This window comes from Rhinatrema bivittatum, chromosome 3 (genome assembly GCF_901001135.1).
Source record: "Rhinatrema bivittatum chromosome 3, aRhiBiv1.1, whole genome shotgun sequence".
Classification (NCBI taxonomy): Eukaryota; Metazoa; Chordata; class Amphibia; order Gymnophiona; family Rhinatrematidae; genus Rhinatrema; species Rhinatrema bivittatum.
Window position 1 is genome coordinate 303,051,933 of NC_042617.1, and position 27,376 is coordinate 303,079,308.

The following is a 27,376-nucleotide window of genomic DNA, read 5'->3' on the forward strand; positions in this document are numbered from 1 at the left end:
TGTCCTCACTGTCCTTTTCCTTAGGGATCACAACCAGTCTCTTCTGTCTCTCTCACACACACACACCAGACACACCCTCAGGACCAGTTTCTGTGTCTCGCAAACCAATCATCTCCCCAACCAGTCTCTCTCTCTCTCTCTCACACACACACATATGTCACCTCCCTGGCCAGTCTTTCTCACACACACACACACACACACACACACACGTATGTCACCTCCCTGGCCAGTCTTTCTCACACACACACACACACACACACACACACGTACGTCAGCTCCCTGGCCAGTCTTTCTCACACACACACACACACACACACACACGTCACCTCCCTGGCCAGTCTTTCTCAATCACACACACATACACATACACACGACACCTCCCTGGCCAGTCTTTCTCAATCACACACACACACACACACACACACACACATGTATGTCACCTCCCTGGCCAGTCTTTCTCAATCACACACACACACATATGTCACCTCCCTGGCCAGTCTTTCTCAATCACACACACACACACACACACATGTATGTCACCTCCCTGGCCAGTCTTTCTCAATCACACACACACACACACACACACACATGTATGTCACCTCCCTCGCCAGTCTTTCTCAATCTCACACACACACGTACGCCACCTCCCTGGCCAGTCTTTCTCAATCTCACACGCACACGTACGCCACCTCCCTGGCCATTCTTTCTCAATCTCACACACACACACGTACGCCACCTCCCTGGCCAGTCTTTCTCAATCTCACACACACACGTACGCCACCTCCCTGGCCAGTCTTTCTCAATCACACAATGCTCTCGCTCTCTCTTACACACAGGCTTTCAATCACACACATGTTCTATCTCACTTACAAACAGGCTCAATCACACACATGCACTCTCTCTCACAGCCACAAGCCAGCCAAAAACATGCTCCATCTCTCTCTTGTACACACACATTGACACACACAAGCACCCTCTCTGATTCACATATATGAAGCACCATTCCTTTCTCACATATACACCACACATACACAAGCACTATTCCTTTCTCACATACACAGAAGCACCCTTCCGATCTCAAATACATATACACACAAAGGCCCCCAGCTGAACAGCTCGTCTCTGTCGGCGGTTGGCAGCGGCCATCTTCATTTCTTCGGCCTAGTCTTGGGCTGCGCCGGTCTTCATTTCTCTGGCGGCGGCCATCTTCTTTTCTTCGGCCTAGTCTCGGGCTGCACCGATCTTGTTTTCTTCGGCCCTGCTGGCCTGCTCTCCGTCAGCGGCTGACTGCGCCGGTCTTCATTTCTCCGGCGGAGGCTGGCAGCGGCCGTCTTCTTTTCTTTGGCCCCGCTGGCCTGGTCTCTTCATTTCTTTGGCCTGGCGCCCTCAATGGCCCGGAGCAGAGGAGGCCACGTGATCCTCTAGTCCGGCCCACTGGGGGAAGCCCGATCCCCCAATAGGCCAATCCGCGCCTACTCTCACATGGCCTATTTCTAAAACACCGTGGTGCGAACCAAAAGAATGGAAACGTATGATATGTTGCATTCGTGGGGGATCACGATACATTTCGCGGACCCACGAATGCAACGAATAGGGACCTATATGTTGCGGATTGCGCATTAGTTCAAAACGAATGCCCATCTCTACTGAATTGCACATTAGTTCAAAACGAATGCCCATCTCTACTGAATTGCACCTCCCCCTGTGGCCACTCCCTGTGACATGTCCACATGCAGCACTTGGGGGGATTTGATGGATTTTAACGTATTCCTCGTCGCTGCACTCAAATCCTGTTCTCTGAAGATTTTAACAAGATATTTTTGAAGTAGCACCCTCAGACAGTAAAAATACAATACAGGATCTATGATAATCAAGAAACCCCCCCCAGCAATGTAAATCATTACTACGACACAAGGCCTGCATACACTGTACAGGTCAGAATACTGAAGTGGAATTGCCAATAATCAGATGGCCTGTATTTTTTTGAAATGGGAGCATTTCTATTGGAATTAATAAGCTATGTTTCAACAAACAAGACTGCTTGGAATTAAGGTGGGCATTTCTGAATAGAGGAATACATCACCACCCCTTCCCTTCCTCCTCTCACACTTGAGGATGCTATTGCAGAGTTATGTTTTAACCAAGGGATGAGTAACTCTGGTCCTTGAGGGCCTCTTACTTGTCAGGATTTGAGGATGACACCGATGAATACGCATGAAATAGATTTGCATCCAGTTAAGGTAGGGTCTTGAAAATCCAACCGGTCAGAGGTTCTCAAGGACCAGAGTTGCCCAGAGCTAAGTTATCTCTAGAGCCAAGCTCGTTTTCCAGGCTGATGGGCAGTAGAGACTGTCACTCTGAAAGAAATATTTATGAAAACATTCTTTATCTTCCAGTTGCCAAACATAACCCTCTGGGACTCCCGTACCCGACTGGCTGTCATGGGAGATTAATTTTCTTAATGATGATGAATACCAATTAAAAAGGAAAATCAGTGCAAATGCTTTGTTCCTTAAAGCTGGACAGGAGTGACTCAAACTGTCTGTATCTTATTAAAAGGACTTACACTCTCAGGGGCAGGGTTCGGGGTGGGGAGAGTAGAGCTAGGTAAGAGAGAGACTTCCTCCTGGGGGGAAGGAGTCTCGGCCATCACCCAGCCGTAATACACAGTGGGCAGATTCAGGATGCCCATTTACCAGGTTCTTAAGGGAGCTGCAGTGTGTGTGTGTGTGTGGCCGCTAACTGAGGATCATTGCTGAGGTGATGGGGCTAAATAGGAAGGGTGTGTGACGAAATGAAGGTTTTGGGGGGTAGTTATGAATTAAAACTCATGCTGCAGCAGCCCAGTGGAGACTGATTTCAATTGAGCTGGAAGCCCAAGGGAGCAGAGTCAAAATTCTAGCCCAACAACACCTAATAAAAGAGGAAATAAGAGAGCCTGATGAATGACCTTTTTTTTTTTTTTTTTTTTTTCTTCATTGTGCTCTGGGCCCAAATTATTGATAGGTGGGCAGGAGCAGATGTGGTCAAATTTCTTCTATCAACCTCATAGGTGTATATATAGAGCATATGTGGAGCCATCTGTGCTCACTTTACTTCCTCTCCTGACTGCAGATCCTTTGCAGAGACCATGAACAGCCTGAGGCCGGAAAAACCTTGGCAAACCAAGCTGAGCAGTGCTGGGCTGATATATCTCCACTTTGGCTCCCAGATCTTGGCAACCATCCTGGATACAGACGAGGATGATTCACGGATCCCAGTGCTGTACAACAAGGTACGTTTTGGGATCAGTACCTTTTACATTTGCAGTCACACTAGGCTATGCCCCTAAGGACCCATTAAGAGCTACAGCATCAGAATGATTACTGCATTGCTCTGCTGCTTAGAAAAGAACTCGAAGACTTCAGAAAGAAGTCATCCAAACCTAGGGTCAGATGTACTAAAGAGATTTTTCCATTCTGTATTTATGGGAATAAATTATCAGTACATCTGACTCCATGTTTGATACGTAGTGCCACTATTATCCAAAGGTAAGGATTTTCTGTGGATTCATGGTGCTGGTTCCTTTGGCCTGTTGTGTGCTGCTTGGAAGCTTCCCATCTAGACCAGCTGTCCTGGTGTGCTTGAGGCATGGCACCAGCTGTCCTTTGCTTGTTTGAGCCATCTGTAACCCCCCCTTTTTTTTTTTTTATGGCTCCTTGAGGAATTTCTCACATTCACTCTGCATTCACTTCATTGTCCTTTAAGACAACAAGGTTTCAAGGTCTCTGATAGCATTCTCATTCTGTGCGAATAATTTGTGCTCTAAAACTATTCTGCACTGTTGGTTTGGAGCATTAACTCTTATACTTTGCTTTTCCTCTATGCTGTAATCTTGTTCTGTAACTTTAGGTCAGATTTTATTCAACCAAGGTTTATCCAAGTCTTCTTGGATAGCACTGCTGCTGTGCTATCCAAGAAGACTTGGATAGCACAGCAGCAGTGCTATCCAAGTCTTCTATTCCTTGGGCAGGCTGGGACTTGGGGACAGACTGCCCTCCACTGTCAGCCCCTTCTCCTAGGGAGAGTGGGAGCTTGGTGCTCTTAATGACAATACCTGCTGTCCTGGGATGTACTGTTATTTCTTTCAATTAGTGGGCACTAATCCTTTTTTTAGAATGTGGTCTTTTGCATCCTTAGCTTTTTCTTGCTGACCTTCTTCATCTGGTTGATCTCCATCAACGTGAATCTGTTTAAAATGCCTGCTTTCCTGGCGGCTGTGTGGTTGTGGAGAGACTTGCCTGGGAGACAGAGGAACCATCGTTTTCACCGTCAGGGCTGTTGAGCTAGACGCCGAGACTTTACCTGTGAGCCAGAGAAACCAGCGGAACTCCGCCCCCGATGCCCCTGACGTCATCGGAAGGGGCCCACGTGCCCATATAATCGGCGCTGGTGAGACCCTTAATGCGGCTGTGTGGTTGTGGAGAGACTTGCCTGGGAGACAGAGGAACCATCGTTTTCGCCATCAGGGCTGTTGGGCTAGACACCGAGACTTTACCTGTGAGCCAGAGAAACCAGCGGAACTCCGCCCCCGACGCCCCTGATGTCATCGGAAGGGGCCCACGTGCCCATATAATCGGCGCTAGGGCGGCGCACCGCTAAGCCGCGCGCCCTAAGGGGCGCGCCGGCTTGTTCCAGCTTAGTCCAGAGCAGGACGGGGGGACGGAGGAATACCTGCGACTCACTACAGCTCGTCTCAGGTGAGAAATAACACAATTGTGCTGGACATATACGGATACCTGTTAATTGACCAAGTTTTGTTTGAAAATGCCGCCTAAAAGGAAGGGGAAGGTCAGGGGTTACCCCTCGACCTCATTCACCTCTCCTATTCAACAGGAGATTGTCCGATTATATGACAGCATCTGTACAAAAGATACCAGCGACCAAGGAACCCGCAGATCCAGGTCAGGTGGGAGAGAGACCTGGATACATGGAGGAGGCATCGCTGAGTCCAAATCCTGATATACCTCCGATGCAAAGGGTGATTGAGATTTCACCAGGGGAAACATCTGTCCAATTAGGTTCTCCTAATGAGAGAACTCCAGATGAGGCTGAAGTTTCCACAGGTCAGAATTTAGAGCAGGAGGAAGGTGGTTCCCTCGGGTCTGTGGACGGAAGGGAGAGGATGGCAGCCACTGGAGGGACCCTGGAGCATTGACACGCCCAGCAGTGGTAACTCTGGACTTTGTGTGGGATTTGATGGTTTCCATGTCAAACAATATTAAAGGTCTTGAGAAAAAGATAGATTCTATTTCAGGGAAAAACCAACAGGATATCTCGCAAATCCAGGGAATAGTAAAGAAATCCGAGGATAGAATCAAGAATTTAGAAGACAATAATGAAAGGAATATTGAATTTCAATCGGCTGTAGTAAAAGATAGAGAGATCCTGTCTAGACGAATAGAGATATTTGAAAATAACTCCAAACGTTTAAATTTGCGTATACTTAGTTTTCCAAGAATAGCAGGGGAAATTGCGTTAGAAACATTAAAAAGATTTCTTATGGAAGTATTACTATTTTCAGAACAAGAATTACCTGATACAAGTTACTGTAACTTTTTACCTAAGAAAAATTCTAATTTGAACGTTTTGGAGTTACCTTTTCAAGGTAATTTAACTAATTTTCTTGAAGATTCAAATAATTCAATAATTGATAGAGGGATTTTGTTAGTATCTTTTATAAACTTTGTCGATTTAAATAAGGTTATGAAAAAATATTTTTCAAAATACCCTATCATGTTTCATGATAACCCTGTAAAGATTTTTCCGGATCTTTCATTCACTACTCAGTTAAGGAGAAAACAATTCTTGATTCATCGGCAGGATGTAATAGACTTGGGATATGTATTTAATTTGAGATTTCCCTGTAAATGCGTGATAAGGAAAGAGCAAGATGTCTTTATATTTTTCTCACCAGACCAGTTAAAAATATTTATAGACCAGAGGAAAATAACCACCTCCTCCCCACTATCCAGAGAAGAACAAAATTAATGTACAGGTTGTGTTTTTCTTGTTTATATAGTTGGTGATAAATATTCTCCCCAATGTTTCTAATAAGCCTCTGAAAGGTTGACAAAAGTACATTTACCTTTGTTATGAAAAACAATGTATGGATAAGATATTATAATGAAAGGGTTGGGAAGATATGTACCAACCCTATCATATTTTTTTCTTTTTCTTGATCTTAAATTAGTTTTGTTTATGTATTAAGATTGAAAATGTAATAAAATATAAATTAAAAAAAAAAAAGCCTGCTTTCCTTATTTTGCTAACTCCATCCAGAATATTTTATATACCGTCAATCTGTAAACGGTCTAGATGGTGTACAGTCAATAAAATACAAAATTGAAAATAAAAATGTACAATAAAGAAATAAAAGAAACAATACAAAAATTGAACTAAAATTAATTTAAAATATATAAATTATCTAAAATATTTTAACCTAAAACGCAACTTGCTTAATAAAAAGAAAATGTATATCATAAAAGACACTTCTGACCGCTTATTACTGCCAAAATAATTGATAGGGAAAAACTACTGCGTATGTTCTCTGGACCACTCTGAATCGCCATCTTGTACAGACATTCTCTCATGTGTGTGATCACTAGTCCTGCACTTTATCTAAACTTAACCAAAAGTCAGCATATGTATCACTAATATCATGTTTCAGGTAACAAGTAATCACTACTGTTTAAATCACTATTTAAAGTACCTGTAAATACTGTCTACTTTTTAATAGACATATGCCAGGTATTTGCAGAAGTGGTGTTCATATCTGTGTGACCTTGAAGCTTGCAGACTTTAAGTGGCAGGGAGGGGTGAACTGTAGGCTGTGAGGCATTCCAGGCTGCTTCTAGTGAAGGAAGGGGTGGGAACTGCGAAGGGGGGCCATGAGCTGTGTGTGCATGCTGACCTTGTACGTAATAATGGAGTCTAACTTGTAGTTTCTCTAATATCCTCGTTCTTAATTTCCACCATCTTAACTAACTCGTACTATAGGAGAAAAGGTGGAAGCTGGAGGTGGGTTGTGAAGCAAGAACTGTTTCTTAATAAATACAAGCCAAAAGACTGCATGCAATAACTGTAACTCATTATAAACAAATTATAACTATATGGCAGTATTTCTCTCTCATAAGGGACAAAAGTAACCCTTCGAGTGATACATCCACAAGACTGTCTCTTACACACTAATACAATTGGCTCAAAGGAAGAAAGGAGGAAATGGAATTGAGATTGACAGTATGAGTGGAAAAATAAGAGGGGAGAAGGCATGAGAAGGGAATGAAGGAAGGAATGGAGGATAAAGAGGGAGAATGAATCCATGATTGTCCTGGTTAAAGGGAGTGAGAGTGAATAGCAGCCTATCAGGGGAAAAAGGAGGACCCCCAGGAATCATGCTGGACAGAGGTAGAAAGAGGGAGGATTAGAGGACCATCATGGACCAAGAGGGTGAAAGGAAAAGTTGACCACCAGGGATCAAGGAGGAGGGAGAAAAAGAAAACAGCCAGGTATGGATATGACATTAAACACAAAACTTATTTAGAAGGACACACAGACAGACATAGAGATCTCATAAGCATTCCTTCCTTTGGGGGGAAAAATATATATATATACACAGTAATCAAATGTGCAGAATCCGTGCACAGGAAACAGCAGATGTAGACCAGAAGCTTTATTTAACATGCACCATTTCTTCTATCCCCACTGTGGATAGAAGAAATGGTGCATGCTAAATAAAGCTATACAGTTGCATCCATCGTATTCTTTGCATAGACTCTACAGGATTTATTATAAAGTGGACTGTGTCATTACGTGATCAGGAGGAAAGATTGGTAGTACTTTTATGGCTATTATATTTGATTGTATTTGACTGTAATTTAAAGAAAAGATTTTACATTGTTTTTTGCAATAAAATATTAGTAACTTTTGCTTATAAAATTATATTGTTCCTTCATTTTTTGTACTCTCTCGCTTGTGTATATGGTTGGAACTTGAGTAGATATATTTCGCACGTTTTTATATAACTATATTTCCTGTAAATTCTCAGATCATTCCAGACCAGTGGGTGGTGTATCCCTACCAGCAGATGGAGTCAGAGAACAAAAGCTTTGGACACTGCTACATAAGAGAGAGTGCCACCTGCAGTGCCCCAGTATCTCTCTGACTCCAGCAGATGGTAGAGATGCAAACCTGCAGTCTAGGGTTTAGTTAAAAAATAAATAAATAAATAAATAAATAAAAAGAAGGTGTAGTTAGTTTAGGTGAGCTGAGATATAGGTGCACACACTGGCTCACAAATGCACCGACAGGCAGAAACAACACACAGGAAGATGCACACATCCACAAACACACACACAGGCTGCTATAGACCAGACTATCCCAGCAACGCCCAACATTCTTTGCTAATAAAGTATAAAAGAAAAGAAGGCTAAAAGGGGGTCAGTTTTCAGGAAGGGTGAATTTCAAAACTTTTGTGTGGATTAACACCTGTTTACTTCTGTAAAAAGGCCCTTTTGAAAATTACTGTGACCCCGCCACAAGTACCCATGCTGTGAATAGCAAGCATACTTTTACCAGCAGGGGAGAAAAGAAGCAGGGTCTGATTAGAGGAAGGAAAGTGCATGCAGAGATTTCATTTTGAAATCCTCATGCATATTTTCACACATGTACTTTGCTCCTGCTTCAAAGCAGATGAAAAGCATGCAGGAACAAAAAGTACTGGCTTTCCCCCGCTGGCCTGAGTGTTGAAAAGGAAACACTGTTGGCAGTTTCCCTTTGAAAATTAGGTTGCAGGTCTGCAGGTACCAGGGATGATTTTCTGCCAGATCAAGGCAAGCTGCCAACCTGCAACTTTTGAATTTTCTTCTTTTCCCCAATTGCAGCTGGATTGGAAGGGGGAAATGGCCTCAATCTTCAGTTCCGAGGGCAATTTTAAATAGCTTTGGAAATTGCTCTCCGTACATATTCAGTTTCTATCGACATTTTATACAGTATGAATGATTCTGGAGTGCATCTTTAGTTGTGGCATGCAGAAATTAGAGAAGTGTGTGTGGTGGGGTACATGAATATTTGAAGCTGAAAAAGGGTCTGTGTTTCCTGAAAAGCTGAGGGTTCCTGTACCATATGGAGGCTCTTGTAGAGGTGAGGCCACCTTGGCCAGATAGATTAGGAGGGCGATTTTGACTGTGTACCTACTGAAGGGCCAGCACGCACTGAAGGTGCTCCAGGCTTATTCCACAAGGGCCCAGGCATTGTCATGGGCAGAATCCTTTGCAACGGCCCCAAAGGATATATGTAAGGTAGCTACTTGATCGTCCTCGCGTTTCTTTGTTAAATATTACACCTGAATTAGTTTTGGCTCGGGTACTGGCCACTAGACTGGACTGGGCTAGCAGGATGATAAATAAGGAGAAATTGAATTTTACCTGTTAATTAACCTACCTTGAGTCCAGCTAGGCCAGTCCAGGACCCTCCCAGGAACACAGCGGTTCTTTCTCTCTTCCTGGCTAAAGCTTCCTCGGGAAGATGTAGGCTTCTGTTCTCTCTGCCTCAACTTATCTCTTTGCTTCTTCTTAATGGTTTCTGCTAGAGGGTCCCTTCCATCCTGTTTTTAGGTTATAAGTGAATAAGGACTTTTTGCTTCATTGATTTGACCTAAGTTTACTGGCAAATGCATGGTCTGCACCTCCCTTAGAGCAAGTGATGAATTCACAGAAAAAGATATGTCCTCTGTTTCCATCAGCTGACAAACTCGCTCGTCTGAACTGGTCTAGCAGGACTCAAGGAAAGGAAACTAACAGGTAAGATTCAGTTTTTCATTTGTTATGGTTCTCCAAAGGTGGTATTGTGCATTCTCAGTTTGCTCCAGCACTGGTCTCTCAGGTGAAAAGGAACTGATGGTTAGAACAAGTGGGTGATTAGCCGAGCCATGTGCTTTGAGCACAGTAGAATTTTGAGTTCCTGTGCATACTTAGATCATTCCAGACCAGTGGGTGGTGTGTCCCTACCAGCAGATGGAATCAGAGAACAAAGACTTTGGACACTGCAGTCCCTCAGTATCTCTGACTCCAGCAGATGGTAGAGATGCAAACCTGTAGTCTAGTTTAGATGAGCTGAGCTGAGAATTTGCTCCCTGAGGTGTTAGGCACCACTGTGGGCCACCCATAGCTCCCCTTCAGTTCTTCCTAGCTGCTGAGAATGGCCATATTTGATTATAGTGCCATAGACTGCTTCATATAAAATGGGTTCTGTTTTGTGTGTTTTATGTGATGTCAGTTTTGACAATGAGGCCATTATTGGTCAATCCAAATCATGTTTGTGAGAATGGTCCACCACCATTTTTTTTTTTATATAAAGGGCTCACTGTAAATAGAATAATTGAACCTGGGTTGTGCTGCCAGCCATGCAGTCAGATTGACTTAGTTGCCAGCTCAGCAGTCTGATTGGTTCTGATCCCTTAGCTTCATTCTATGTTTGATTGCTGTATTTTCCACCTTTCAGCCACTTCAAAGTGGATTACATTCAGGTACAGGAGGCATTTACTTATCCTCTGAGGGCTCACAATCTAAGTTTTTACCTGAGGCAATGGAGGGTGAAGTGACTTGTCCAAAGCCACAAGGAGTGGCAGGAGGATTTGAATCCTGCTTGCACAGGATTCGCGGCCCATTGCTCTAACCACTAAGCAGCTACTCCACTCCCATTCTGACTCACCAGTTGTGGTCCATGTTTCATTTTCCTTTTCAGCTGTATGAGAGTTTTGTAGAGGAGATCGATGCCATTGATAATGGAATCTCTCAGTGGGATGGGGAGCCTCGCTACGCCATCTCCACCAACCTCAGTGCTCGGGTGAGCCACCTGAACCCCCGCTGGAATGATAAGGAGCAGGACACAGAGGTAATGAGGGTTGGGGGAAGGAGATGCAGGGCCGAGGGAACATCAAACGTAAGGTTTGGGAGAAGAGAAAATGACTTGTTCAAAGTCATCCATAAAGCTAGGATTCACTAGGATTCAGACTCAGTGTGAGCAGTTCATATGACCTGTAGCTACTGTCTTGTAATCCTAAGACCACACTATCTTCAATGTAGAATTGACAAGGGAGCGGGGAGGGGGGGGGGAGATGCTATTGGAATACTTAGTGAAATTGAGTTAGTCAGTGTTCATGAAACTACGCTAAAATGTTCGCATTCTCTAAAATTCTCCTGCCCTTTCATCCATTATAGATCCATTCCCCAATGTACATGTGTGCTGGGGGTAGGATGTGTTCAGAGGTCATTTGCCAAAAAATCATTGCATGGTTACAATCTGCTGAAGTTTGTAGTTACAGTCCTAGCTGGAGGGGCAGGGGACAGCATTGTTTCTCTGTTCTAGAACAGTCCTGGGGTTCCAGCTGAAATACCGTATTTCTTTACCCCCGTGTCCTTTCCAGTGGATTCTCATGTGCTGGGGTAAAAGGAGAATTTGGTTTCCATGCACAGTGCAGCCTGGCATGTCTTCACCCTTGAAGTCCAACTCTGCCATAAAGTAACCAACCAGAGACCTTGGAGCTCAACCTGATGAGCTTTCTCACAGGAGCAGAGCCTGTGCCCTCAGCAATCCCTGGGCTGCTGTAATTAATTCTTTGATGCGGATGGGATTGGGAGGTATTGTTTGCATTGCTGAGCTGGAATCAAGGTGAGCGTGGATAAAATAGAATAATGAGAGATGACACACGTCAGGAGCAGTACTGAGGGCTTAGTCTGGACCCTTTATTCCTAGGTGCTATGATATAAGGAGCAAATATTGGATCTGCTAGTTGCTTGCATTCATTCTTACTGTGCCCCGTAGAATAACAATTTATTTTCTCTTCTATCCCCTCTTTGATCTTTCTCATGAACTGGCATGGGTTTCAAACATTTCATTCACTGGCTATCTCCTTTCATCTTCTTTTCTTGCCTGAACTGGCTGCCGTACTCTAGTGAGTCTATTAGTAGCACAAAGGAATGGATAGAGGAGAGCTGCGCTTGTATTCAAATTTTTTTATTAGTTCTAGTCAAATATTCTCACAACTAACAGAGTTCCAGCTCAAAGAGATAGTAAGTACAATGAAAGCTTTTTTTTTTTTATACTGGCGTTGTAATACAATCAAATATAACAGTGTACAAAAGGATACAAGGGAACACTTAGAAAAAATGATATCATAATGCAGGGGTGAACAAACTACACGACTCACAGCAGTGATGATGCAGCCTCAAATAGCATCTACCACCTCCGCTGCATGTTTCCCAGATGGCCCCATGATCAGTTGTTTCTATGAACAGCCGATTTTTTTTTTTAAATCACTGTGGTCCTGACTTACAGATTTACCACTGTCACTGTTTAGGTAAACAGTGATAATGCAAAACCCAGAAGTTGGGCCTGTGAAGATTAAGTAAAATCATCTGTTCATAAGACCAGCTAATTGTGGGGCCTACAGGAAAACGCATGGTGGTGGCAGTAGATACCATTTCAGACTGCACACTGTGTCGCGGCACCTGGAATAGGAGGGGGGCTGCAAACGTTGGCTGTTGCCTACATTAGAATCTGAGAGGGCCTACCCTCCCACCCCTCAATCAGAGCTGTGAGGGGGCACCCCCGGTCCCTGGTGCAGGCAAAAACAACTAATGTGACCCTTTATACAAAAAACAAAACCTACTTCTTTCATATAATCAAGGGAAGACAGCATTCTCTGCTCTCTACCCTCCCCAGTTGTGTGCACATGTTAAGAGGTACTAACCCAGATACAGATATTGTGCCCAATGAAAACAGATATTGTGCCCAATGAAAATACTGTGTGAGAAAAGAGACTAATTTATTTAAGGTACCTTTTTTAGATTTGCTTCCACTGGCGTATCTAAACGGGACATGGCAGGTGCTGTCTGGCCTTCTTTCTCTGAGAGTGAAAGCAAATAGGGATTCCAGATTAAATTAAGTTTCCCTGTCATCGCCAGCTTCTCTAGCTGACAGTACTTCCGTTATCAAATATTATATCTGATTCTTTCACATTGTTAGGTCTGGTGGGGGTTCTTTTCTAATCAGTTAATTAGGATATACTTTTTTGCAATCTGTCATGCTTTCCAGAAAAAAGATGGACACTTTGTCCTCCCCAACACATTATTATCAACATCATCGAGAATGCATAAGCTTATGGACTTGGGAATACTCAAGCCTGTGGTTTTTGCAACTACTTTTTCCCAGAATTTTGAAAATATTGAGCAAGACCATATACGATGGATACAAACTATGCAGGATAGTGCATTTTAGGCATGCAGTTGAGGATAGTGTGCTTGCTTTGTTCACCCAGGCCAGATGAGCATACGGTCTGTGTGGAATTTTACATTTTAGAGAGAGCTGCACTTGTGATGTTCCTTTTTCAAATACAGCTCTCAGAGATGCAGATCCTCTCAGATGGAAAGGCTTCTATAAAGGCACACAAAAAAACAGATACTCTTTTTTTTCACAATTTCTACTGGTGAAATATTGTTCTCTTTTTATTTCTTTTTCTGGAAATTAGCAGTCTGACTGCATGTTAGACCTTGTTGCAGGAGGACCCAGTACACAGCCTTGGTCATGTGCATCAAACTCTGGCCTGCAACACACTCTAATATTCCTGTACCGAGACCCCAGATGCCAAAATCTCATCCAGTGCACCTCAGTACTGACCAGCAGCACCCTAGGCTATTCCATTTCTAAGACGCACAACATAACTTTGCCAGTGCAATTCAGTCCTGCCCTTGGTCAGATCTTCTGGGCCAGCTGAGGATGCTGCAGATGCAGCATTCACAACCCCTGGTGGGAGGGAGTCGCGGTCACTGCACAAAAGTACACTTAAGGTGTTGCAGAGCAGGATTACGGTGCTCTGCAACACCACAGATTTATGGCCCATGATTGCAAAGTTTCAGAAAGTGTGCCATGCATGGTCCACAGCCAAGGGCTGCCACTGTGATGAACAGGCTAGATGAGCTGGGAGAGAATATAAAATAGCAGATGAAATCCCTGGATAGTTACGAATAAAAAGGCTCATTCACATCCCAGCCCCGGTTCTCCGTGAACTGGGAAACTAGAGGAGCAAGAGGAAACTGCCAGGCCAGGCCAAAAAAGAAGATCACTCCTTAAACAGGTCAGTGTTTGTCATCTTTCTCTTTGGTTCTTACAGGTCTCACGTTTAACCAAACATCCAAGTGCCCTCCCAAGTCTTAACAGTGAGCTTTGTAATAAAAAAAAAAAGCCAACTAGTACTAATTTTTGTCCTTAGCTTCATGTGGCCAAACAATTTCACCAAGAAGGATTCAAAGCTCCACCTTCTGGCTGAGCGGTGCAATAATTTTACTGCCACGCTGCAGGCTCAGCGCTCCCTGCTCTTCCAGTATTGAGAACACGCCATGAACTCCACCTTACTTTTGCTTTGCAGCACCCTGTGCTGTGTCCGTTCTGAGACCCTGCCCCCTCCGAAACATCTCTACCAGTGCACCGTAATCCTGCTCTGCAACCCCCCCCCTGCTATTCCAGTGCTGAGTTCCACAGAGACACAGCTCTGACAGTGCACCTCAGTCCTGCCTTGCAATACCATCACGGAGGTTCCCTCTCCCTCTCAGCACAGATATATCTATAATGCATTCCACGCTGGACATGCATTGTCCTCTCTTATTTCTTTATAGGATATTGCTGTGTAGAGTTCTTCAGGAGACTTACTGCATGTTGACCATACAAACCGCTTTACCAATACAGTGTGGAGTTAGAAACTGCAAAGATGGAGAAAGAGAGATAAAAAGAGGACTTTTACTGTGCTGTTTTTTGGTTTTTTTTTTTTTTTTGGAATGGTGAGCACAAATAATTGTAAAATGTCCCAGAAGATCTCTGATGTTCTCCCAGCTACATGATGGAGCTCAGAACAGATGCATTCCTGACACAGTGATGCTACAAATTTTTGTAGCACACCAAGGCAAAAGATACTAATCTGAAAATCTGTGTAAAACTATTTCTAGCGTAGAGCTATGGAATGGTATCAGACCACATAGTACTTGAAACTGAAATCCTCAATTTGTCCACAGAGTAGGGACGTTTTGGGAAGCAACAGTGCATACTCACTGCCCCATGGATGTGACTCTCAACAATTCTGAAGGGAGCACCTTTAGAGGGTGAGGTTAGTTTCATTGTATGTCAGAAACCAAATCACTTTCAGAGGCTAATAACTTTTGGTCACTATGGACTTTAAGTGATTTTGACTACTTGACCTACAGATAATAGGACCTGTCCCTGCGCCCATCCCCTGAGCCATCCAGTCCTAGAGGTGAGAGGCTCTGTATCCCTGTGCCCATCCCCTGAGCCATCCAGTCCTAGAGGTGAGAGGCTCTGTGTCCCTGTGCCCAACCCCTGAGCCATCCAGTCCTAGAGGTGAGAGGCTCTGTGTCCCTGCGCCCATCCCCTGAGCCATCCAGTCCTAGAGGTGAGAGGCTCTGTATCCCTGTGCCCAACCCCTGAGCCATCCAGTCCTAGAGGTGAGAGGCTCTGTGTCCCTGCGCCCATCCCCTGAGCCATCCAGTCCTAGAGGTAAGAGGCTCTGTATTCTTGTGCAAAGCTTCTGAGCCATCCATGCCTTTCATTAATCTATTATAAAATGTATTCTCCCACTAAAATGTACAGCAGTGAGAGTGGCAATATCTGCCTGACCAATGTGAAACTCAGCAATTTTAGCTACTACACCACACTTTCAAATCACACCAAAGCAGTACATTCCTCTGTTTTGCCTGTGATAAAAGGTTACAGACGGATGAACATGATGATCTTATAAGGTGTTCCTGAACATACCCAGATCAGTCCAGACAAGTGGGTTTATTCATCCCTACCAGCAGATGGAGGCAGAGGACAAAAACCTTGGGCACTGCTACATATCAGAGAGTGCCGGCAGTCCCTCAGTATTTCTCTGCCTCCAGTAGATGGTTAGAAGTGTAAACCTGCAGTCCTGAGTGATCTGAGGATTAGCGCTCCCCGAGGTGCCAGGTTCCAGTCGAGGGCTATCCCTCTGGTTGAGCTGGGCGAATGGGGGGGGTTGGGGGTTGGATACCCCTGGCAGTTGCAGCCACAGATAACCAGGGCACTGGTTCACTCAGTGGTTCCCGAAGTCCCCTCCTGCCCACATGACTGAGTCAGGGAAGTACCCCCACTCTGGGGCCTTTCTTTCTGCTCTTGTGCTTATCTCTGCAAAGTTTGTTTTTTGTTTAAAAAAAGAAAAATAGTAGGGATTAGCTGCAGAGCACAGGGAGCTTTCTCAGCAGCAAGACCAGCGGCCAGTGCGGCAGGACTGCTAGAGGTCGGCTTCAGAGGTGCAGGGGGGGGGGGGGAGCCGGCTTCGGCCGTGGCACCAGAGAGTCCCCAGAGGTGGAATCTGCTTCTGGGGAGCCTGTTTTTGCCGTGATCAGTGGCGCACACGTTTCCTGTGATGGCTGCCAGTTCTTTCGCACCAGCGGGAAATTTGCACAGCGCACGCATCCCTCTGGCCTGGTGGCGGCAGCCGCATAGTGAACCCCCCTCCCCCCCCTAACATTTTTAGTTCCTTCTCTGGTGCGCTTTTCTTTTTTGGTCCTGATGGTGGACAAACTGCGTGTGGAGGTCTGTCGGGCCTGCAGTGTCTGGTCAGCCTATCTTAATTCTCTCTTCCTCTGCATGTCTTGTGCATCTGGGGAGGGGGCTTCCTCTAAAGGCTCTAAGCCTCGGTGGTCCTCTCTCTCTTTGGGGGCCGTGGGGGGGGGGGCAGGGGCGCAGTTCCTTGCCAGTTGAGGGGGGCTTGAGTAAGGGGGCTCAGTCTTCCCAGGGATCTGGGGACTTTTCCCCTTCCCCTCTCTCCCTCAGTTTTCCAGCGCGAGGAGGATGGTCCCGCATCGGGGCCTAGTAGCCCAGAGGGGCCCTCGGGGGACCCAAGGGGGTTTTCTTTCAAATTTATCCTTCTTCTTCACGAGGCGTTCCTGGCCTGTGAGGCAGGAAAGCGGAGGTTTAAGGATAGTCCTACGGATCCCGCCAAAGGGCCGCAGGACTCCCGATCCGGGTCCATGGGGCAGCAGGAGCAGCCTTGGAGTTCCCACCCTGCGCCCATGGAGTTGGATCCAAGGAACCTGGGGGACTCAGATGACCCTCAGGATGAGGATAACCTCTCTCCAGCAGCGGATCCGGACACAGTCCCAGATGACATGCATCCCCAGGATCCGGATGGCCCTAGGGATGATCAGGTCTTATTGGAGGGCCCTGAGGCTGAGGTTGATGACCCTAGAGTGGTCAGCCTTTTTAAGGGGGAGGACTTGAGTCCTCTTATCCCCCAGGTGTTGGGGTAGTTGAGGGTCAAGCTCTCCTTGGAGGAATCGGATAATGAGGGCATTAATCCAATGCTGGCGGCCTGCAGGTGCCCCCCAGTGTTTTCCCCATCCCGAAGAAGATCCAGAAGTTGATTAGCCGGGAGTGGGACTCCCCACATTCAGGTCTGAAGGTAGGGAGAGTGATGACGACACTTTATCCTTTGCTGCAGGAGGATTTGGACCATTTTAAGACACCGAAGTTGGATGGCACCATTTTGGTAGTCACTAAGAAGACTACCATCCCTCTAGCCGGGGTGGCCGCCCTGAAGGATGTGCAGGACCGCAAGTTGGAGATTCATCTTAAGCGGACCTTTGAGATGTCTGTGCTGGGCCTCCGTGCAGTGATCTTTGCCAGCCTCAAGCAGAAGGTCTGTTTATGCTGGATCCAGAAGTCACAGGAGCAGTCGGCCTCGGGCATGCTGTCTCCTGCCCAAGCCTCCCAGCTGGAAGCGGGGGTGGCATATGTGGCAGACACCTTGTATGATCTCGTGCGCACCATGGCGCAAAGTATGGTTTCCGTGGTGGTGGCAAGACGGCTGTTGTGGCTGCGCAATTGGTCGGTGAATCTCTCTTTGAAGTCTCTACTATGTAACCTGCCTTTCAAGGGCAAGCTTCTGTTCGGGAGGACCTCAATCAGCTTCTGAAGTCCTTAGGAGAAACCAAAGGTAAACAGCTTCCAGAGGATAAGAAAACACCTAAGAAGCCCCTTCTGGCTCGATCCAGGTTTCGCGAGACAAAGTGATTTCGCTCCAGGAGGGTATCAGATTCACTGGGCTGAGACAGTTCTCGGGTAGACAGCAGTCCTTTCAAGGTTCAGGAAAGTCTTCTTGAGGAGAGCCCACTTAGGGAGTGGGCAGAAATAAATCTTCCCAATGAAATCAGGCCGGTTTACTCCTCACAGGCAACAATTGGAGGCAAGGTTTCTCTTTTTTATGAGGAGTAGACCAAGATCTCCTCCGATCAGTGGGTTCTGGAGGTTGTCCAGAATGGTTACACCTTAGAGTTTATTCATCTGTCCAGACTGGTCTTTCTGGAGTCGCGCGGCCATAGAGGAGACACTGCAAAGATTAATCAGACTAGAGGATACAGACCCAGTTTCGTTGTCCGAGCAGGGATAGGGAAGGTACTCCGTTTATTTTGTGGTTCCAAAGAAGGAGGGCACCTTTCACCCCATTTTAGATCTGCAAAAGGTGAATAGGAGTTTGAAGGTTCCACGCTCCCGGATGGAGACCTTGCGTACCATGATTTCGGAAGTCTGAAAGGGGGAATTTTTGGCTTCGCTGGATCTCACCGAGGCCTACCTTCTCATCTCCATTCGTCAGGACCATCAGAAGATTCTTGGGTTCAAAGTGCTGGATCAGCATTTTCAGTTTCGGGCAATTCATTTTGGTCTTGTCATAGCTCTTCACATCTTCACGAAGGTGATGGTGGTGGTTGCGGCAGCCGCTGAGAAAGGGCGGGGTGTTGGTGCACCCCTATCTGGACGACTGGCTCATCCAGGCGAAATCACAGGAGGAATGCTTGCACTTAGTGCTCCAAGTACGGTCTCTGTTGGAGTCACTGGACTGGATCATCAACCTGACGAAGAGTCACCTGATCCCTTCTCATTCTCTGGAGTACTTGGGGGCCCGATTCAATACTCAGCTGGGCAGAGTGTTCCTCACAGCCGACAGAGTGATCAAGATCCAAGGCCAGATAGTTTGCTTCCTTAACCTCTCTGTTCCAAAGATCTGGGATTACTTGCAGGTCCTGGGCTCAATGGCCTCGACATTGGAACTGGTACCTTGGGCATTTGCTCATATGTGTCCGCTACAGAAGGCATTGCTATCCCGTTGGAATCCCATGTCTGAGCAGTACTTTCTCCCCCTGCCTCTGCTGAGGGAGGCAAGATCCGTCTAGCGTGATGGAAATCAAGGATCACTTTGGAGAAAGGAATGCCCTTTGAAGTCCCAGAATGGGTGACGGTCACCACGGATGCCAGTCTCAGGGGCTGGGGGTGCAGTGTGTCTAGGCCGAATGGCCCAGGGCCTTTAGTCAGTGTCGGAGCAGTCTTGGTCCATCAGTTGGTTGGAGACATAGGTGGTACGCAGGGCCCTTCAAATGTTTCTTCCCTTGGTCTGAGGCCGGATGGTGAGAGTGTTTTCGGATAATACGACAATAGTGGCATACATCAATTGCCAGGGAGGAACCAAGAGTCCCACTGTGGCTTGCGAAGCTCAGCTCTTGTTTGTGTGGGCGGAACTTCATCTCGAGGGCATCATGGCCTCTCACATTGCAGGAATGGACAACGTTCAAGTGGATTATCTCAGCCAGCAACAGTTAGATTCAGGGGAGTGGGAGCGCTCCCCAGAAGCCTGGAATCACTTTTGTGCCTGTTGGGGGACCTCATGGTGACATGGACCAATGCCAAGACAGACAGGTTTTTCTGTTGCAGGTGAGAAGCTGGAGCGGTGGGTGTTGACGCTCTAGTATGCCTCTACGTTTTCCCTCTGGCCTCTCATAACACGAGTGCTCAGATGGATAGAAGCGCGTTCTGGTAGCGCCGGAGTGGCTGCGCCAACCATGGTTCTAGTACATCTGGCAGTGGACAAACAGTTGCGGTTGGCTCACTTGCAGGGTCAGCTGTGTCAAGGTCCCATATTTTTGGATCGAGCGGATCGCTTCTGTCTTGCGGCCTGGCTTTTGAGAGGCGGTGGTTGCGTCTGAAGCGTATTCGGAGCCAGTTATGGTTATGGAAGGGTTTTTGAAACCTGGTGTGATTAGAATGTGGATCCGCTTCTGGTATCCGTTTCACATGTTTTGTCCTTCTTACAGCAGGGCTTGTCCAAGGAGTTGGCTTATAGCTCGCTTAGAGTCCAGGTCTCGGCTCTGGGTTGCCTCAGAGGGAAAGGTGCAGGGCAAGCCTTGGCCTCCCATCCCAATGTTGTGCATTTCGTGAAGGGCGTTAAACATCTGTGTCCCCCTCTATGGAACATGTGTCCGGAGCGGCATCTCAATTTGATGTTGCGAGTTCTCTGTGAGGCTCCCTTTGAACCTTTGTGTCGCACATAAGGTCCTTACCTTGAAGACTGTCTTTTTGGTGACCATTTGCTCGGCCAGGTGAATCTCAGAATTACAGGCCCTTTCTTCCTGCGATCCTTTCCTGCAGATTTCTACCAACAAGGTTTGTTTACATATGGTGCATTCGTTCCTTCCTAAGGTGGTCTCTGCCTTTCATGTGAATCAGACGGTGGAGTTGCAGGGGTTCCCGGACTGGTTTCGTGATCCCTCTATGGGTAGGGATCTCCAACTCTTGGATGTACAGCGCATCCTGTTGCGCTATTTGAAGCTCACCAATTCTTTCAGATGATTGGTGGAGCTAAGAAGGGAGAGAAAGCATCCAAAGCTTTGCTGGCTCGCTGGTTGAAGGAAACTATTACCTCGGCCTATGTTGCTAAGGGTCACACGGTTCCAGTGAGTCTTAAAGCGCATTCCACTTGTGCTCAGGCATCGTCGTGAGCAGAATGTCAGCTTGTATCTCCCCAGGAGATATGTAGGGCCACTGTTTGGTCCTCACGTCACACTTTCACTAAGCATTACCATTTGGATGTGTGCATGCTGGAGGCAACATCTTTTGGTGAGAGTGTACTGGGGGCGGGTCTTTCGGGTTCCCGCCCAGTGTAAGAGGGCTTTGGTACATCCCATTTGTCTGGACTGATCTGGGTATGTTCAGGAAAGGAAAATTGGTTCTTACCTGCGAATTTTCATTCCTTTAGTACCACACATCAGTCCAGGAACCCACTCTCGGTGTTTCTGCCGAAAAACTGCTTATTTTGCTGCTGGGTCTGTGAGCTCATAAGAAAGTTTTACAGTCGGTTAAGAATGTTCATTTTTTTTGTTCTGGAAGTTTCAAAGTTTGCTGGAGGTGTTTTCTTTGGTTGGTGGCTAGCTGGTTTAGGGGTATCCATCCCAGGGGATATGGTTCCCCTGTGGTTAAATTATCTTAGCTTGGGTACAGGTCAATACTGAGGAACTGCAGGTGGCACTCTCGGATATGTAGCAGTGCCCAAAGTTTTTGTCCTCTGCCTCCATCTGCTGGTAGGGTTGAATAAACCCACTTGTCTGGACTGATCTGCGATATTACAGGAATGAAAATTAGCAGGTAAGAACCAAATTTCCTTTCTTACTGTACTTCGTACAAGAATGCTTACAAATATTTTGAAATTTCACGTTTGAATTCTCATTTCTTTTTCCCTGTCTTCTTCAGTCTGTAGCATCCCCAGCTTTTCTCCTCCTGTCTTTTCCATGGCGTAATGAGTCAGTTAACATTTGAGGTTGGTAGTGCAGTTTGTAGAAACTGGTGGCCTCTCTTCAGCAGATTTGAATGCCGTTAAGGTACAGGAGATCAGGCTGAGAGGGAAGTGTTAATTGACAGCATCTGTTAGCATTAGTGCAAGAGAATGCCATGCACTCTGTGTGTACTCTACCTCAGTCAACTCTTTTGATAAGCAGTAGAAGGGCCCAGGTATCCACATGCCCCTAAACAGCCAAGGGCAAAGTAAGCTTGCAGTTGAATTTTAGAAATGAGACAGGTCAGCCCGGTGGCTCATGTAGAGGGACCTGGGTTCGATTCCTGGTTTAGCGCTTTTTCTGCCTGGGTTTGCCGGGGTTTCTGTGGAGGCAGCTTTCACAGCTCAGGATGGTGGGAGTAAAGGGAAGAAGGAAGTCCTGGTCCTTACTCAGTGATGACAACTAGTGGCCATATCCAGGGCCTATGATTACAAGGTGCTATAAGGAGCCCCTACCTCAGGACCATTGCTGCAATGACTAGATTGGATGAGTTGGAAGGGAATATAAAATACGGGAAAAAATTCTAGGTGGTTGCAAATGAAGGCTCATGGCGTCAGAGGTTTCTGATTGAGCTGGAAGCCCAAAGGATTAGTTAGTAACTGCTAGGCTAAAAATAAAGAAGTCAGATGGGAATCTGTCAATTCCTTTTAAGTTGAACATACAACTTCCCTGGAACTGTTACTAATAGGAAGCACAGTCTCCATAGCAATCCCTTCCTCTTCATCCAGCCAGACCAGTCCAGATGTATGGATTTATGCTCCCCTACCAGCAGATGGAGAGGGAATAAAAAGCTTGCTGTGATTTCGTATAGTGTCCCATGCTGACCTCAGCCTGCCAGTATTCTCTGTCTCCAATATATGGTAGAAAACATCCTGTGCTGTAAACTGAAGTCACGCTTAGGCTAGGTGAAGAGTAGTTAGAAGAGATCAAGGCTGCTCCTGAGGTGAAAATCCTATTGGGCTGTCCCTTCTCCAGTTGAGCTTAGCCTTCTGCAGTGGGCTTCCAGGGGGCATTGAGGTGCACCTGAGCCAGGGATTGGTTGACTGGGGATTTTGCTTCCTGCCTTCTGCATTCTAACTCTCCCCAACCCCACCACTACCATTTTTCTCTCCTGGCTCTCTCTCTCTTCCTTTTGGCTGCTCTCCCATCACCTCCTGAGCAGACTGATTAAAGTTGAAAATTTTTTTTTGAAGAGAGCCAAGGCTTTGGAGGAGACTCCAGCAGTCATCACCAGGCAGTGGTCCATGCCATGGCAGTTGGCCATGACATAGAGCAGTGCTCCAGGAGCTGGGGAGGTGAGGCAATGCCAGGATTGGCCAAGTGTGGCAATCCCTGTAGAGCATATGGGGTCTGAAGTTCTGTCACAAGGAAGGGCAATTTGTGCAGACAGTACCAGGAAGAGGGGAAGGGAACTGAAGAGGGGGAATCTTGCCATGATGGAGCCAGCTTTGAACGGAGTTCCTGCCAGTGGGCTCACTGCAGTGGTGGGAACAATGGCCATTTTGGGACTGCATATAGCAGCGGGAAGGCCAGAATCAGGCTTCCTTTTCTATTGTCTGGAGTATCAAGTTCCTTCTGGCTTAGGGCTTTCTGGAGCGATTTCTGCTGCTTCTTTCAGTGTTCCCGCTGCAACAATGTCTTCTCTGTCCCCAGAGCTTTTGCGTTTGTTAAATCAGTTTTTTGTTGGGGCAGAATGCAGGACTGGGGGCTTATTAGGTACTCTGTCACCATAAGGAGGTTTTCCCTCTGGCTCAATGAGGAAGCAGCTCCAGGGAGAGGAGGTCTTGGATTTGGAGGAGGAGATAATCTGGCATATCTGTAGTTTTGCTGGATTATGGTCAGGAGAATAATATGGAGGCTTTGGAAGAGGGCAGGCTCTCCTCCAGAGAAGATAGCGTCCTAAGATTTCAATTTGTTTAGAAAAGAAGAGCTGCTTTCCCACGTCTGGTAAAGCTGCCTTTTAAAGGAAAGCTTCTCTGTGGGAGAAACTGAGCAAGCTAGTTAAGGATTTGTTAGTCTTAAGTCTACCAAGCCTAGAAGGGCGAGGCAGTATCAATTGGGAAAGACTTTTGACCGTTCATGCTAGCCTTCCTTCCATTAAGTTGCAACCCTTTCAGACTGCCAGGAAAGATGGTAGAGAAGGCAACTTGAGGAGTGTCAGGGTTGCTTGTAGATCCCAATGAAGGTTTAGGGAATCATTCTTTGGATTCGCAAGTAGGCAGTCGTTTGACATGTTTACTGGAGGTGGATTCTGGATATTGTGAGAGACAGATACACTTTGGCATTTTCACACCCTATTTCAGATGCATTTATGGAGTCCCCTTATTACTCAGATTAGCAGAGGGCTGCTGTATGGTCCACACTGGACTATTTTTAGTAGATAGGAGTGGTGGTACCAGTCCTAGTGTCTCAGTGAGGATAGGGAAGATACTCCATTTACTTTGTGTTTCCCAGGGGGGGGGGGGGGGGGGCTTTCGACCCATTCTAGATTTGCAATAAGTCTGAGGGTCTCTTATTTCAGAATGGAGACAATGAGATTGGTTGTGATGGTGGTGAGGGATAGTATTTGTCTTCCTGGGATTTGACAAGAGACCTATCTTCATATTCCCATCATGGAGGAGCATCAGAGGTTTCTCTGGTTTGCAGTCCTGAGGGAAGTGTCGGCGGTCACTTTCAATTCTAAGCACTGACTTTTGTGCTGTTCATGGCTCCAAGAACCTTCGCTATGGTGATGGTAGTATCGGCAGCAGCTCTGTGCTGAGAGAAAATTCTGGTGCATCCGTATTTGGACAATTGGCTGATCCAGATGAAGTCAGCAGCAGAGAGTCAATGCGCCACTGCTAGAGTCATCCAGTTATTACAAGTTGGAGCCCACCCAAATTTTAGAGTACTATTGAGCTTGATTTGACACCAGGAAGTGCTGAGTGCATATAAGGATTCAGAAGCTTCAGAGTCAAGTGCAATGTATGCTTGCAGGTCAGAGGCCCAGAGCATGGAATTATCTTGCCTGGAGTGGCTGCTAACGCCTTTGGGCAAGGGCACGCATGAGACTTTTGCAAAAGTCACTTTTATAAAGATGATTCCCCCAGCTGCAGGGATATTCCGCAAAGCTTCTCCTGTCAGTGGACGTCAGGGCCAGTCTGAGTTGGTGGCTCTTAGTGGACCTGGAGATGGGGGTTAGATCTGGAAACTTCGATGTGAATAACTGTAACAACTGATGCCAGCCTGTTCAGCTGGGAAGTTCATTGTCAAGGGCAAGTTGTTTAAGAACCTTGGAATCCATTAGCATCTAAATGATTCATCAAGGGCCACAAAAAGAATGTGTTCTGTAAGAGTTTGCTCCTTTTCTACAGGGCTTAACAGTCTGAGTTCTATCTGACAACACAACAATGGTTGTGTATATAAATCACCAGGAGGTTACCAAAAATGCTTAGGTGGCCAGAGAGATGAGCCTGTTGCTAGAGTGAGTGGAAAAGCATGTGAGAGTGCTTTCAGAAGCTCACATAGCAGGGGTAGAGAATATTCAAGCAGATTTCTTAGCCAACATACCCTAGACCTAGGAGAATTGGAGCTATCTGAGTTGGCTGTCTCTCAAACAGTACACAGATGGGGAGAGTCAGTCATGGACTTCATGGCCACTGGCAGGAATAGAAAGGTGGCAATGTTTTTCAGCTGTAGGAAGAAGAATGATTTGGTGGGTCGATGCATTGACTAAATTTTGGCCAAGCAGAGGTCTTCTGTATGTCTTTCCTCCGTGGCCTATGGTGGGTTGATTGCTGCAAAAAATAGCTGGGCATCAAGGATTAGTGATTGTAGTGGCCTCCAACTGGCTCAAATGCTCATAGTATGTGTATCTAATCAGGTTGGTAAAAAGGGTTCCTCCATGGCTTCCCTAAGCCAGGGGTTTGTTGTTGTCTCAGAGTCTAGTGACTCTCAAGGATCCATCGCCATTTTGTCTTGACAATCTGGTTGATCAAAAAAGATACGTAGAGTGGTGTCATCTCTTTGCTGGGCCCAGAAGTCTTCTACTTCACTAGCTTATGTTATGGTGTGGAGAATTTTTGAGGTGTGGTATGCTAAGAATGGATCTCGTCAGCAAAAGCTTCAGTGGTTTCTATACTTGTTATATTATGTGATTTGTATGATTTTATGTGTATTATGTTATATCCCATCGCAAACTTTGGATACGTGCAGGCTATAAATCTTTTGAATAAATGTTGACCATTTTGCAGGATGGCCTGGATAAAAAATTCTCTCGTGGTGTAGGTGGCAGCTATAGTCTGTCATAGGGGGCTGCATTACGGGCAGATCGCTAGCAGTTCACCCAGACTTTGTCTGTTCTTTTAAGGGGAGTCGAGCATATTCATCCTCCAGGAGAGATGGTTCCTTCTTGGGATCGTAATTTGGTCCAAAGATCATTGTGCATAGTTCCTTTCAAGTCTTTCAAGAGAGCATCAGTTGAGGATGTAATTCTTTTTGGTATGTCTGTTCAGCTAGGTGAATTTTGGAGTGGCAGGTCTTCTTGTATAGGGAGCCTTTTTTGTTGCTCTCAGAGGTGTCTGTGTCTATCCACATGTTCCTTCATTCTTGCCTAATGTAGTATCTCAGTTTTGTCTTAATCAGATATTTTTTCTGCCTTCCTTTACAAGGGAGTCATACGAGAAAGACTACGTTTCATCGGTTGTCTGTCGCAGGGCTCTATTTCAGTATCTGAAGGTGACTAATCTGTTCAGAAAGTCAGATCATCTTTTTGTTGTTTTCAGCTATCTTTGGCTTCCATAGCCAAATGGATTAAGGAGGCGATCAGCTTGGCATATATTGGTAAAGGCCTGCTGCTGGCTAAGATTCTTCAAACTCATTCTACTATGGTGCAGACCTCGTCATGGGCAGAGTTCTGACTGTTATCGCCACTGGAGATTTGCAGAATGGCTACTTGGGCTGCCTTACTTTCTTTGTCAAAGCATTTCCATCTAAATGTCTAAGCCAAGGAGGATGTTGCCTTTGTCTTGAGCGCTTTAAGAGCCGGGATAGCAGTCTAAAGGGTAGCTTGGGTACATCCCATGCATCTGGAGTTATCTGGCAGGATGAAGAAGGAGAAATGTAGTCAAATTTCCTTTCTGTGAATGCAGCCAGACCAATCCAGAACCGTTGCAGACTGCTAGATGGTGCTCTTATTTTGACTTGGGTATCTTGTTGATTCAGGTGTTGATGATCCTGTCTGCAATAATTAACAGTTGCAGGTGGCCTCCCTTATTGTTGAGGTGGATCTTAGTTGCATACTTTGGAAGCCTCCGAATTAGAGAGGATATGGGAAGATGTTAACTCTTTTAAAGCTTATTATGAAGAATACTAGCAGGCTAGGATCAGCACAGGACCCAATATGGGGGCATGCCATCAAGCCTGTTTTTCTGTGGTAGAGGAGCATAAGCCAATGTGTCTGGACCAGTCTGGCTGGACACAAGGAAAGGAAGCTAGCAGGTAAGACTAAATTTCTTTTTTATGCCCCTTTGTGAAAATCCTTGTTTCTAAATTTCTAAATCTGCTTCTCAAGTACTAGCCTCTCCAGCCATTTTAGTTTTCAAGGTAACCAGCATCTGTAAATTAACAGAGTTTGTAGATTAGCACTATGCTAATATCTCTGATTAGCA

General features: G+C 46.0%; 1 protein-coding gene across 1 annotated transcript in view; it reads left to right on the forward strand.

Moving 5' to 3' along the window:
• C3H12orf10 (chromosome 3 C12orf10 homolog) overlaps nt 1-27,376 on the forward strand; it is a 52,916-nt gene that overhangs the window by 23,650 nt on the left and 1,890 nt on the right. Inside the window, exons 3-4 of the mRNA XM_029595080.1 lie at nt 3,115-3,274; nt 10,783-10,932. Coding sequence (XP_029450940.1) covers nt 3,115-3,274; nt 10,783-10,932 — 310 coding nt within the window. The remainder of the gene's footprint in view (nt 1-3,114; nt 3,275-10,782; nt 10,933-27,376) is intronic.